The 14,155-nt window shown below is 50.4% G+C and overlaps 4 protein-coding genes across 4 annotated transcripts; 3 read left to right on the top strand and 1 right to left on the bottom strand.

Moving 5' to 3' along the window:
- Positions 1–702: 702 nt before the first annotated feature.
- SCP_0404290 (predicted protein) lies at positions 703–2,235 on the top strand (the record flags this gene model as incomplete). The annotated part of the gene is made up of 7 exons (XM_027757163.1): positions 703–946; positions 994–1,127; positions 1,180–1,603; positions 1,654–1,813; positions 1,870–1,913; positions 1,965–2,067; positions 2,121–2,235. 7 exons carry the CDS (start codon positions 703–705, stop codon positions 2,233–2,235), a joined length of 1,224 nt encoding a protein of 407 aa, XP_027612964.1.
- Positions 2,236–3,414: 1,179 nt separating this feature from the next.
- On the top strand, positions 3,415–4,680 carry SCP_0404280 (hypothetical protein; the record flags this gene model as incomplete). Its single annotated transcript, XM_027757162.1, has 4 exons — positions 3,415–3,553; positions 3,607–3,698; positions 3,754–4,159; positions 4,211–4,680. The coding sequence occupies 4 exons, from the start codon at positions 3,415–3,417 to the stop codon at positions 4,678–4,680; spliced, it is 1,107 nt and encodes a 368-aa protein (XP_027612963.1).
- A 4,665-nt stretch (positions 4,681–9,345) lies between these two features.
- On the top strand, positions 9,346–10,713 carry SCP_0404270 (chord-domain-containing protein; the record flags this gene model as incomplete). Its single annotated transcript, XM_027757161.1, has 7 exons — positions 9,346–9,522; positions 9,572–9,901; positions 9,964–9,987; positions 10,043–10,153; positions 10,213–10,332; positions 10,388–10,495; positions 10,546–10,713. 7 exons carry the CDS (start codon positions 9,346–9,348, stop codon positions 10,711–10,713), a joined length of 1,038 nt encoding a protein of 345 aa, XP_027612962.1.
- Positions 10,714–10,776: 63 nt separating this feature from the next.
- Positions 10,777–13,892, bottom strand: SCP_0404260 (Translation initiation factor IF-2, mitochondrial; the record flags this gene model as incomplete). Its single annotated transcript, XM_027757160.1, has 9 exons — positions 10,777–10,928; positions 10,987–11,295; positions 11,348–11,895; positions 11,946–12,160; positions 12,215–12,626; positions 12,679–12,769; positions 12,822–12,881; positions 12,934–13,771; positions 13,818–13,892. The coding sequence occupies 9 exons, from the start codon at positions 13,890–13,892 to the stop codon at positions 10,777–10,779; spliced, it is 2,700 nt and encodes an 899-aa protein (XP_027612961.1).
- Between the last annotated feature and the right edge of the window lie 263 nt (positions 13,893–14,155).

Below are 14,155 nucleotides of genomic sequence, written 5' to 3'. Positions count from 1 at the left end.
ACAATGGCTGAAAAAGACACGCCACTGCTTCGTGCGTACTTCACTCAGGATTGCATTTTTTGTTTTGGGACTATGTCATCTCCACTGTATCGATCATTTTCTCGCCCTCGTACTGAATAGAGTAACGCACTTGCTTAGATGTAGCACTTGGACTCTTTGCTAGCCAACCTCCCCAAAATTTGCACCAGTTTACTCTACTCGCATTGGACAGACACTTTCCCTTCAGTTCGTCGTCCGAGATTACATACCTACGACACCAGACTGCAGCGCATACGTACCTACCACGATTTTGTTTTGTAGTCACTCGAGTCTGACACAATAGAGGGTGTGGGATCATACACCTTGATGATAGTCTCGGTAATCACTGAGATCAAGGGTACCTGTCTACAAATCTGCTGAATTTGACGGCCTTGCCGCTAATGCAGGGTATCCCGTACGTGGTCTGCATATTTTCATGCCGAGGACCACTACATTGGACGAAGTAAGAGAAGGTACGCTACTCGCTCAAATACAACTCGAAAGCAGAGATTTGGATCGGAAATCTATCCGTCCACTTATCTAGCCCGATATAGAAGTAAGGGTTTTGTAATTCCCAGTGGCAACGAAGTTCAACCAACTGCCGTCACTGAGGCACTTGGCACATGCAATGTAGTGCGCCTCTTTCCATTCTACGTTTCATACTACTGCGCATTGTCTTGACAAATGTCTGAGGACAAGTTCAGCATGTTTCCTGCCGTGTCACCAGGGAACATGGCAAGAGATTTTATACTCCACCTGTTCACGATCGCTTTGTATATTGTACTTAAATTGTTGGCGGTGCTTCTCGCAACTGCGCAGCGTTTCGCTGCCAGACTCTACGAAATATACTCGGAATATGTAGCTTTACCACCCTCGGGCATTCACAAACCTGAAGAAAGTGCGATAGTGGTGATAGGAGGCGAGAACAGTGAGTTTGTCCATTTTGTCCTACACATCAGATATTGAACGGTACAGACTTGGGCAGACGGATCTGTCTCAGTTTTGCTGAGCTGGGATATACAGTGTTCGCGCTATGCCGAAGCAATGGCGAAGCGGACAACCTGCAGACATCTATCTCCTATTCTACGAAACCAGCTCATGCCTCTTCCGTAAGGATATTACATGCTATTACCTGCAATGTTTGCTAACAAGTATGTGAAGAAGCTCTTGTATGAATGGCAGCTCAGAAAGAAACAGTCCGAAACCTCTGCTTGGGGCGACATTGCGCCTATTGTTTCTGACTTGGGGTCAGCAGCACAGCGAAAGAGCGCTTTCGAAACAGTACATGCATATTGCGTCGGTCGTTCCCTACGTCTTGTCACCCTAATCTTGGCGCCTCCACATGCTCCTTTACACTGGTGGGAATCACCCCAGTCCCACAGTAGTCAAATCACGGCAGCAGACCACTCTCAACCCATGAGGACAGTGATCACTCAGGGTGATCTCACACAGAGTTTGCTTTGGGCCGACCGAGTTAAGCACTCAATTATGGAACCAATTCTCGTGATTCGAGATTATGTCGACATGCTGGTCGCGTCTTCCGGGAGACTCATTCTGATATCTGGGTGCCCCGAGGATTATCTTTGTGAGCTGCAGTTTGAGTCTTCCAAATCTGCGATTGAATGGTCCCTGTAGCCAATACTCCACCGTCGCCGATTGATTGGGCGTACTCGTCAATTGCTGGTTGCCTCGGTCACGAACTAGAACCTCTAGGCGTCAGAGTATCCTCAGTCTTCGTGGATCTATTGGCCCAGCGCTCCGACGGGTCAGAACAGCCGTTGTTGGCTAGTGAGAGGTTAGTGTCTCAAGGCCATTGAGAACGGATCAGTCGTATTATCGATTTTCTTCTAGGCTAGGCGGCAAGGGAATCTCTGCGAATCCGTTGGGATTGACAGGTAGATAAACGGTGTCACCCATACCTCGTGGTCGTTGACGCTTTTCTCAAGGTATAGATAATATCGTTGCCGCTATTTTGGCGGCCGTGTTACCTTCTTCCGCTGCGCAGGAACATGAAGTAACAGACTTCCTTGTGCAACTTGTTGAATCCAGGTGCGCTCTCATACTTGTGCTGTGTACAAAAATACCGATCGCCACCATCACAGATATCCGAGGCGAAGCGTCAGCATTGGTGTCCACCCTTTCTTCTGTGCAGTCGCCAGAGCAACTCCCGAGTTACTACGGCATCTCGCAAAACTCTTAATTGATGGCCTGCGGTGACATATCGTTATATTTAAGTTGCATCGTTTCCCTTTTGTACCTGTATCTTTGCTTCAACCCGAACGATTGGATGTACTTACCAGCAGAGTTGTCAGATTAATGATCATATACGTTGTGCTGCTTTTGTCCTTGTCTGGGGTATCGACTGCAATGTACTCATACTGTTGTCTGTTGATTGGTAACCGATCCTACGTATGATAGCAAATTGTAACTTGCGGCAAACGACACGAGTTGAGAAGCAGCTCACCGAGGCGCTGTCCGCCATCAGGCGCAAGCCATCTATTACCCTCGTTTTCAAGATGGAATGCTTATATCCGAAGCGGATAGAGTACCTGCAGCCGTGTGTGAGAGGCCATTGATCACAAGGCTCACTTTAGGATGTAGACGCTACCAGACGGCAAAAAGATGTTGAACGACTTCTGTTCTCCGGCGGTACTTTCCAGGTGCAACATGCGGCGAGGCCCCAAACTTATACCTAATGGAACTACTAGCCTCGACATTATCAATGTGAGCCTTCTGAATTAATTAGTTTGCAAATTAATCTCCGAGGAATGGCAGAGAAAAGAACACAGTGTACAAAAGTTTCTCCATCGAAGGCAGGATGTGCGTCTGTGTCTCTTGCTCAGGATGGAGCGCTTGGAGTCGCTCAGTATCGCAGGCAATTCGGGATAGCCCTGAGGCCGAGATGATATGTGCGCCTCTCGGAAATGTACGATGACAAAGTCACAATGCCCCTTTACGCGAACGTCAGTGAGGCGGTACGAGATAAGTATAGACGCGTACCTCATGAAATTCATAGAATTCATCGGAGAAAAATGACAATGTACGGGGTCATTCTGATCAGGTGTGCTGTCAATGTTTGCAAGCTGAGCGAAGCTCTTTGCGCCGAATTCCAGTCTCTGCAGCGCGGCTCCATTACACAAGAGAAATCCGGCCAAAATCGAAGTCGTTAGGAAAGGAGTTGGACTTCCATGATATGGACCTAAGCTGTAGCCGATTGTGTCTCCTGATGAAGTTGGTTCGACCGCAGGCTCTGCGAACTTGCTAGTTATTGAGTTGCCATTGGACAACTGCCGAGTTGGAGACGAGCGTGAAGCCGCGGCATCGGCGGGGCCGACTCGTGTCGGTTGCACTAGTTTGGCTCAGCGCTCGAATTCGTTTGCCCACGTATGTCGGCCTATGTCGGTCACATCGCGAGATGGTCGTCAATCCGACCAGGAGAAGCCAATATCACTTTACGCTGCTCTAGCTCGTACTGGCACTCGTAGTCTGGCTCTCTATTTCTCCAGGCCGGTCCGATTGTTCAGACCGGCGAAAGGTGCAGGTCATCGATAGATTCGATATCCGTAGCTCACTTCGCCATATCGTCAGTCAGTGGCTGGCAGTCACTCAAGGGTCTTGCAGTGCATCATGGTCAACCATTGACCCCGCAATATGTGTCTTGGCTGATCAAGAAGCAAGGGGTATGTGCCACTGTCTATTCACGGCCTTGATCGTGAGTCTAAGTTACGCACACAGTTCATCGTCATCCTGAAACACTTCATCCCCCCCATTATCGTCAACGGCATCCTGGGCACAGTTCTATGGTCCACCTATTCCAAAACATCTGACATTCTGGAGCCTTATCTAACATCCCACCCAACTACCTTAGCCGCGATCTCCGGTGCTTCTGCCGGTGGCGTGCAAGCCTTGGTTGCAGCCCCGGCAGAAAATCTCCGATTCGCGTTGGAAGGTAGTAGTTCGGCTACCGGTTGGTCAGATGCTTGGAAAGAGGTGTTTCGAGGGACGCAACCCTCCCCATCCATGTCTGTACGCAGCGAGGCACGTGAAGCTCGTGAAGTCAGAATCTGGATGAAAGAAGTGGGAGAGATGGCAGGCCGTGGTTGGGATGGGTGGGGGTGGGGCTGTGCAAAGGACACTTGTGGTGAGGGTGCACGCGAATTTTTGCCGGAGTCGTTACCGATCACTTTCATAGGTTTCGCTGTGTTCTTCGCTATGTTCGACCTAACGCGTCGCATTGCTCTCAGCTCGAAGATCGTTTCCCAAGACTTTCTGGAGACTACACGGATCAAATTTCTTGCAAGGAGGTCGACTCGAACACACGCACCACGAGCGGTGCACGGGACGACGCTCGTCGCGGGCGGAGTCGTCGCGGGCTTGGCATATGAAGTGACCTGTCGACCCTGGGACGCTGCACGAAAAGCAGTGCATGTTCACCGCACAGCTGCGACAGCCGAAAGTCGAACTGTGCAACAGATTCTGATGCAAAAATGGCGCGACGAAGGCTTACTATCATATTTTAGCAATCCTACTCTAACGCACTATGATGCATCGCTTCCGCCCTTTCGCCGAAGATTGTACTCCGCCATGCGGACATTGGCTCGAGTAGGTCCATGGGGTGTGGGATTTCTAGCATGGGAGGCATTCGGACCTGGAATTGCTTAGATCCTAGATGGGTTGCATTTAATCCATGCTTCACGCGTAGAGTCGTCAATGAGCGCTCGGGCACACTAGAGGGACTCCATCATGGTAACCCCAAGGCGTGACGATAGCTTCGGATGACAATTTGTTATCACTAGGACCGTGGTCTTGAACCCGGGGAACGCGCACAAGTCCATCTATAACCACGGTAGCAGAAGTAGGAACCGGTGAGCATTGTGAGTTATTATAGAGCACTTCTTCCGATATTAAGGGTGGAAGCATCTTTAGTGCTGCACGTTCTTCACCCGACGAGGTACATCGGCTTTCGAGCAATATAGACGGATGGTTGGGTAGTCAGGGTGCTTCTCTCGATGCTTACCTTCTGAGGCACTCCTGAGCAGTCCCCTTGATGATCGAGTCAAACGAAGGACTAGTCGCGATGAAAGATTCAGATCGAGGGAGAGAATCGCACGTTGTTCTTCTCATTGACTGATCTTCGCGGCTCCAGCCGGCAAGAATGGACGAGAACGAACGATGTTCTTCTGCTACGGCCCTGAGCTTCGCTGAGTGGAAAGCTCGGTTGGTCTCAAGCTTCCCGAAGAAGGATCGATGTGATCCTCTGGTAATTGAAAAACCAGGCTATGGCGCTACATGGGCCACTAACCTGACTGTCCTCATACGCCTCTGGGGTTCCAACCCAAATAGGCGTGTGATTTGAGATGTTACAGGGTAAGTTCAGTCCGTACGACTGACATTGTTTCACCGCAGGTATTTTCCCTGGAAGAATCCAGAGTACGCATAGTAGGTACTGGCGACTCGCTCACAAATACTCACTTCACATAAATCAAAGCCTTCGTAAGCATTTCTTTTGGTAACATCGTTAAATCTCATGGTCATGCATTTTAGTCCAGATATTATCATTGGACGGCATGTCGCGAACTCACGTATGTGCCTGCAGGACCAGCGTGTATAACACGCAACGTAAGTAGCACTTGATACATAATACTCGAGCTAGATTGGCCTGATTAGTAGCCGCTACCACGCAGAGTCGAGAACAAACCCGAAGACAGAACGTCTTCAAACGAACAGAAGGAACCAGTGGGTACGTCAGTACCTTTGCCTCCGGGTTCATAATCATCTCTCCACAATTTTCCGAGTTCGTGTGTTGGAATTTTATATGAAGCGGCCGCTGATAGGAACTATGTGAGTTGTTTATTATCGACCAAGAGAACCACCATGTTGGACCAAGCAAGTCTCCGAATGGGTTTTTTGTCACCCCAAGGAATTTGGAAAGAGGAAGAAGGGTCCGGTGTCGTTATCGCGGAGTTCGGTCATGCGCGATCTACAGTTGCGGACAATCAAACACGGTAACTATTTTAGTCCAATTATGCAGAGTCCGGAGAGTGCCGGAAACTTTCGGAAACTGCACAAATGTGATGCTTATGACTCAGAGACTCGATTTGCACGAGCCGATTTCACTAATTCTTATTATTTCCTGTTTTGGACCCAAAATTTTGGCCAACCCCGTAATTAATTAGATAAAAATACGAAAAAATATGCAATCGACTCCTTTCGATGAGTAGGGGATGATGCCACAAACAGATGAAAAATATACATGCAAAAATATGGCCATAGAAAATGCACAAAGTGCACCTAGAATATGGAATTTGTCATTTAAAGTTAGTCTCAAACACTCTTAGATAGCATTCTGACCATTGCCAATCTAGCTATGACGAGCGGCTTCATGCCGGAGGCAGTTTCAGCTGAAATCTGCGCGAACATGTGAGAACGCCTCAAACATGTGGCGTGAGAACAAATGTGTAAGTAGCGGTAGGATCCCTTACGGAAGCTGGTTGGGTGAATTTCGGGTGGATTCGCAACGTTTGAATGAATCAGAGGTTGCGGGTGACTAGCAGGTGGCCAATAGTGCTTAGTACGATCGCAAAGTGGCCTATAAGTGTCGAAAAAATCGCCCAAAAATTTGGCCATCCAAAAACCTCGTGGGAAAAACTATCTGAGTGCATTTTTGGGGGTTTTAGACCTCCCTGAGTCTGAATCTGAAGTCCATTTGTCTCAGAAAAATCTGGTTCAGGCGCTATCAAATTTACCGCGTTTGATTGTCCGCAACTGTACAACCGCACTCCGCCGCGCTCCGCCGCACTCATCCGGTATCTAATCTGTTTATTCCAACAGGTGTCCTCACACGTCTATCCACATCCACAGCGCTAGCTCATCCGAACATACTGCAGGACCCAGGAATTTGGGAGAGGAACCCTGAACCCTCTCATTCGGACCATTTTGGTCGGTTGAAAACAGGTCATCGACTCCATTCTCGCCGAAACGCACGAACCCGAGCTCAGAAAGCGTGGGAACCAGAAAAATGTCCGGACAAACTGGCCAACGTCAGGCCTCCCATATTCCGGGGTCCTCATACTGCCCATAGTGGCTGTTTGCTACTGATCACCATCCTCTCGGCTCTAGCAGCTGTATATTCAGGATCGGACACCCTTTGACTCGGGCGGCAGTCCCAAGCAGCACGCTGGCACCGGGATCAATCACGACGCCCATCATGTCCAGAAACTCCGAGCCGAAGAGATACCTGGAATCCAATCATCTCCGCGACATGCCTCTCCATGCAGCTTGCTATGGGAGCCGGTGGAGATACCAGCTGCTCCTACCAATTTCGGTGTTTCCTGCCTATCCCGCAGCCCACGCTCCAGGCTCGATGACACGTTTAATCTCATCTGAAGACGACGGAGATACGGAGCGCGTGCGCCTTGACGTTTTTCGCATGAATTTACTGGCTGAGTGGAGGGTGACACACGCATCAGAACTGGAGCGGTAATGCGCGGCACGATCTTTCGAAGTCGAAGCTTCAATTTCAGGTCAATGTCTTCTCCCCCACTGGTTCCATGTGTAGTGTCTGTCTATCCTTAACCGTCCTGCGCATTCCCCCCATTTTGACGTGGTATCTCCCGGAGATATCACCTCAGCAACTGGCAATCGATGTTCCAGGAAGTGTGACTGCACACATTGACTCCCTGAAATTGTCCCGATGGTGGACCGCACCCTTCCACTACAACTCTCGCAAGGACATCAAGGGTATCAAATCTGTCGAACTCGCGACCCTGATGTCGAGATGCATGGAAGGACGAACCATATCTTCATTCTGGTCGTAGCGATCTATGTCGAACTGCGTTGCGACGATGGCCGGTGCCTGCAGAGACGGTAATCAGGCGATCAAGCTGTTGAACGGAGGATGTATGCATGCTTGCCACCTTCCTGCCTCTCTTACCCCTACTCTTCGGTGCCTCGATCTTGCCTGCTTGCACTCCCGACACCCCCTGCTCTCACATACAAAGCGCCGCAATATGTCCTGACGTTCGAGTCACCCTGTTGTCCATTCATTGTCGTTTCTGCGGCTTTCATTGTAGAAACGACTCATGCAAAACTCTGCTCGCGATTCAAGGCATTTGCGTCTTCCTGGCCCTTATTTGAACACTGAGCCTCCTCTCTCTCCCTTCACTGCTGTAATTTCTGGGGTTTCCACAGCAACTTCCTCAAGTGGCAGATAGTATGCTGTCTATTTCGGATTAGTCTATTCAGAAACCCGGTTTACGCCTAGAAACCCCCCCCCCCTGCTTATGGTAATTTCGTGATTAAAAAATCGAAGACGCTCACCTGTCAATGTTTAATAGCGGTCCCCTGGGTCCGCTGTCGAGCTCAGTGAGGGCGCACGCATTGGCCGGGTGCTAGCGTTGGTCGGTGTGTTCGATGTCGTTCATCGGGTGTCGCTCATCGCCTACCACGTCGAGTAGTGGTGCCCCATCGTTAAGGTGAGCTGAAAAAGCTTTGTATGAAGTGGGCATCTCGTCGTACACTGCCAAAGAGATGGTACACACCTAAATGCATCGACCGGCCATTGCTCGTCGTCTCCAATATTAATGACCGGAGACGCGGTCCACCCTGTGCGGCACGGTGAGCAATGACGCGCGGTACTCGGTGTCAGTGGTTGACGCTATCGTTGGCGGCCATTGACATTTCTTTGATACGGTATTTCCGTCTTCGCATTTTTCTCTTCAGCAGTTCCGGGGGAAGGGGGGTTTGTTTTCCCGCGGGGGCGTTCTGAATATTCCGTCTATTTCGCCAAGAAAAATATTATCTCATGTCCCATATCCCAGCCAGACTCTGTCACTGCCAGTGGCTTCCTAACAAACATCTGGTAATTGTAAAATGTGTCAGCCCCCCGTGCGTATTCACTCGAACTGAGACGTCTGCTTGTCCCCTTCTTATGCTCTCCATGCATTGGGTGATATTCCTGAGCCGCACCTGTACATTATCCATTGACATCGCAAGTACTGTCAACTCTGACAGTCATGGTGCCCGGCACCGTCGTTCGTTCCCGCTATTTCACCATTGACGTCCAAAACTTAGTATTCGACTACTCTTACACAAGGTTTTCTGCCGTTAGTTCGACCTTTTCCCTGTCTGTTGCATATGTATGCAGCTGATCCACTACCATATCTCGAACGATTCAGCAACCTCGCTACCTTCACTCCATATGTGCATGTCATAATTAGACGCGTCTTGGATTTTCTGGGATTTTCGATATGATTCGATCGTGCGCGTCACGTTACCGTATACTTGCGGCTTGCACGTTGCCTGTGCACCCTATCAATAATTTCATCCATGCCGCGCTGCACTCACAAGGGCTGTGGTCAGGAATATGACGCTGCTAACAACACGACCGAGAGTTGCACATATCACTCAGGTGGACCTGTCTTCCATGAAGGGTTGAAGTCTTGGTCGTGCTGTTCCGATTCGAACAAGCCGGTACTAGATTTCGATGAATTCATGAACATACCAGTGAGCGTACTCTCCTGGTGCTGCGTGCACTGTTTCACTAGCTATCCAGGGCTGCACTACGGGATTCCATACAGATGAGGCTGTGAAGACAGAGGCGCCAAAACCGTCCGCAAATGTGAATCTGAAAATGGCCGACTCGCAAGCTGGAAAGGAGATCTATACCTCTAAACCATCTGGATCTGAGGCTTTCACGGCTACCGTAGCATCGCCCTCCGCCGTAAAACCTGCCCCAACCGAAGAAGAGGAGGAGGATCTAGCTGCGACGGTTCCCTCAGGTACAAAGTGCAGGCACAACGGATGTCAGGCGATTTTCGAGAGCGACGAAGTCAACCGAATAGGGAATGGTCCGGGGACGGTCTGTGCGTACCATCCGATGCCTGTGAGTTTTCGACGTTGATCTCGTTGGTCAGATCTCTAACAAATCGACGACCTCGTCTCTAGCCCATCTTCCGGGAAGGTAGTAAGGTAGTTGATATTCTTCTGAGTGCATAGACAATCAACCTCATTCAATCGTCGTAAGGGCTACCTCTGCTGCAAAAGGCGGGTCCTTGAGTTCGACGAATTCCTCAAGATCCAGGGCTGCAAAACGGGACGACATGTCTTCGTCCCCAAGTCGAGTGTTAAAGATACAGTAAGTACTTTCTTATGTCGGTTGCACAAGCTTCACGATCTATGTGTAAAACTGAACAGACTGAACAATTCACGGATTGCCGAATCGACCATTACCAGACTCCTACTGAGGTGCATGTATCCGTCTTCGCGAAGCAAGTTGACAAAGACCGCAGTTCTGTCCGGATAGAGCAGAGCAGAGTGCGTTTACTTCACCTCAGAATGATTCGTGGATTGTTGACTCCCGGTCATGCAGATCCAGCTTGATCTTTACCTTCCCGCGTCTAAGCGTTTCCGAAAATCCATAGAGCTATTCGGTCCAGTTGACCCAGAGGCATCTTCTTACAAGTACTATGGGACGAAGGTAAGGCTCTTTTTTTTTCACCTCGATCTCTGGTATATCGATCTCGCTAGGTGGAGTTGATTCTCAAGAAGCAAGATACCAGGAGCTGGACCCTTCTCGAGAAGACCGACAGAAACCTGGGTGGCATTAGCTTGACCTTTGGTGTCAGTGGGAGGACTGGCACAATTGGCGGGAAGGATCTGATTCTGGACGAATCCAACAAATCTAGAGCATCATGAGTGGAAAGGCATCCTCGTGATTGCATAATACAGAAAGTGTTGTACCTGAATGCATTAATCCCATTATAAAGTACCTGGTTTCTCTATTTCCTGGTACATCTGTATCATATCGCCCTCGCGAAGGTCATCCCATCCTTCGAAAGCCAGTCCACACTCCGTCCCCTTCGTCGCCTCTGTAATGTCTTTTTTGTGTTGCTTCATTGTTTCAAGGCGTCCTAAGGAGAGAATAAGTATGAGTAGGCGTTGCCAGAGCAAGTGGGTTAATAAACTTGCCTTCGTGAACGGTGTCTCCATTCCTGACCACTCGAGCTAGCTTGTTTTTCTCCACCAGACCGTTTGTAATACGACAACCGGCGACTTTCTTCGTTTGCCTCCCCTTCATTTGAATGTCGAAGATCTGCTGTACGGTCGCTTCGCCAGTAACGCGCCTCTCGATGATGGGAGGAAGCAACGCGATGACGCGTTCTTTCACGGTGTCCATCAGACGATAGATGATGGCCGAGGAGAACACTGGGACCTGTTGAGAATTTGCCTCGGCTTGGACACTGCGAGGCGTGTTCACAGAAAAAGCGACGACAGCACCTGTCACGATGACTTGTCAGATTCAGGCAACTCACCGAACTAGCACCCTTACCGTTCACAGCTTTCGCCCTCAGAACGTCCGACTCGGTGACGTCCCCTACGCCGGTAGCAACGATCTTGACACGAGCGACCTTGTTCCCGATACCCTCGAGTGCACCAGCAACCGCCTCCACACTTCCGCTGACATCACCCTTGATCACCAACTTCAGCTCCTTCGGACCGTCATTGCTGTTCGCAGGACCAGCCTCCGCATTGTTCACGTCCTCGTCACCATTCTCGTCCTTTTCCTTCTGCTCTCTTTCTAAGCGACGCTGCTCGTTTAGAGCTTCCATATCGCCAAGCGTAGCATCCATCTCGGTTTTGCGTATACGGTTTTCTAACGCTTTCTTGACTTCCGATTCGGTCCCCTGCAGCACTTCATCACCAGCATGAGGCAACTCCTTCCACCCCGAAACAGTGACGGCCGTCCCAGGATAAGCGGCCTTCACATTCTTGCCGTTCGAGTCAGTCAGTAGGCGGACTTTCGCGTTGCTCATTCCGCAGATGATATAGGCACCTGACGTCAAGCAACCGCGACTTATCAGGACTGTTGCGACAGGTCTAGGATATCTCATCAATACGGTTGACAGTAATCTGAGAAACGTCCTTACCCCAGGCCCTTCTGGAGCTTCGACTCGATCACGTAGCCATGCACATTGCCTTCGCGTTCCGCTCGAAGGTCTTTCATTTCTGAGAGTAATGAGATGGTTTCCACAAGCTGGTCAAGGCCTTGGCCCGTCAAACCGGAAACTTGTACTGAAGGAACGTCGCCACCAAAAGTCTCCAGCTGGAGGCCTTCAGCCAACAGCGCGTTCTCGACCTTGCTCTGCAACAGGGGCTATATCAATAAACGCACAGACCAAAATGACGGACTACGCACTACGTCAACTCCGGGTTTGTCCACCTTGTTGATAGCGACAACTACGGTCGTATCGTCCTTCTTGATTAGCTCGACGACCTCGCGCGTCTGGGGCATGATACCATCATCTGCGGCTACGACCAGCACAACGATGTCAGTTACACGCGCGCCTCGCGCGCGCATTGCGGAGAAGGCAGCGTGCCCGGGAGTATCCAAGAAGGTGATCGTCTTTGCCTGACCCTTCTCACCGCTGCTGGCTGGAACTGGGACCGAGAACGCGCCAATGTGCTGCGTGATACCCCCCGCTTCGGCCTTTGCCACAGACGTAGATCGCAGGGTGTCGAGCAGTGTCGTCTTACCATGATCGACGTGTCCCATGATGGTCACGACCGGAGGCCTGTAGGGAAGACTCGATGGATCTGCTGGTGCAGCTCTGTATTCGGAAGTTCAACATGAATACACGGGAAGACGGACTAGACACGTACGGAGGGTATATATCGAAAGCTGCCTCGTCATTGACGACGGGATTGCGACCGTATTCCATCGCCAGTAATGATGCATACTCGGCCGTTAGCACTACGTTGATGTTGTAAGGTTACCGAGGCACCGAGTTCACGCATCCACATACTATGATCATATGACGCTTCCGCCTCCATGCCCACCTTCATCATCTTGCGCCGTAGGTTGTCTAGAGACAGGTAATTACGAGTTTATAAATAAAGATGAAGGAGTTAACTCACCTAAACGGACATTAAGAAGTCTAGCCAAGTTCCCTACGGTGACCACACTGGGAATGAATATGTCGAGATTGACCGGTTTTGCATTCTTCAGCCCTTTCCGTTTATTTTCCTTGTACGTAGGTGTGTGAACTCCAGGTCGCATACGCAAAAGATGTGGGTTATTAGCTCTGGCAACGATAGACCCGTTCTCCTTCCAGCCATGGCGTGCATGCATTCCTGCACGAGAATACTCCGCAACATCAGAATCTGCATCTAAAGGTTCGGCTACATCGCCTGCATTGATGGAAGGGGTAGTTTTGCCTTCCTCTTCTTCGAGAGTTTCGTCGGTATTCTCTTTCTCCACACCGGCCAAATCAGTCTGGATTCGATCCTTCCGGAGAATATTTCCCAGTGAAGTGATGGGAACACCATTGCCACTCTTCTGCCATTTGGTGTCACGGGGAGGTCGCTGGCGTTGTTGCTGGCGCCGCGGCAACACAGAGAAATTGAAGGATTGATGAGGAGCCGCTTCTCGTGAAGGTAAACTAGGACCAGGGCCAGCTTGATGAGGAGCAGGCCCTCTCTGAAAAGAACTTGAACCGGGTGCTTGATGAGGAGGAGGAGCTCTCTCTCTCTCAAGAATAGAGGAGCTCGACACCTGAGGAGTTGGATCCCTGCTGCGTCTGTCCTCGCGACGCTCCCACTTATCCAGTGCAGGCGTTCTTGGGGTTAACGGAGAACTGGGTTGCTCTGGACGCGCCCAACTCCTGCCTTTTGGTAGTGGAGTGGATGGTCCAGCGGGCACAGAGTCGACCGACGAGGTCGGTTGCGGACGTTCCCATTTACCTAGCGATCTAGGCTGCACCACGTTAGCATTTTGAAAAAGAGGCCGCAGTACCACTAACAGCCACATTCACTGCGCTCGATGATGCGCGTACACCGCGGGGGGTAAGCCGTAGGGACTGACGAGCTTGCTGCATGGCACAGCAATGCAGAAGTGGTTGTCTAGAAGAAACAGTAGTGATCAGCTATAGGGTTAACGTGCCGGTGTGCACAGACATGAGGTTGTGAAGCAGGAGTATCGTTAGTTCATGCAAGCAGATTCAGCACACACGCCGCATAAGTTACGAGTCAAATTGGCGCCCAGGACAAGCTGGAGCGAAGATCTTCAGTCAGATCTGCCTCCCCGGAGCGGGTCGGTGAATCGTGATCCAGCCTCCGTCCTTCGTATTGGTGTAATGGT

This window comes from Sparassis crispa (genome assembly GCF_003851025.1).
Source record: "Sparassis crispa DNA, contig_000003F, whole genome shotgun sequence".
NCBI lineage: Eukaryota > Fungi > Basidiomycota > Agaricomycetes > Polyporales > Sparassidaceae > Sparassis > Sparassis crispa.
Note: the sequence above shows the minus strand (reverse complement) of the source record. Positions and strands in the feature narration are given on the sequence as shown.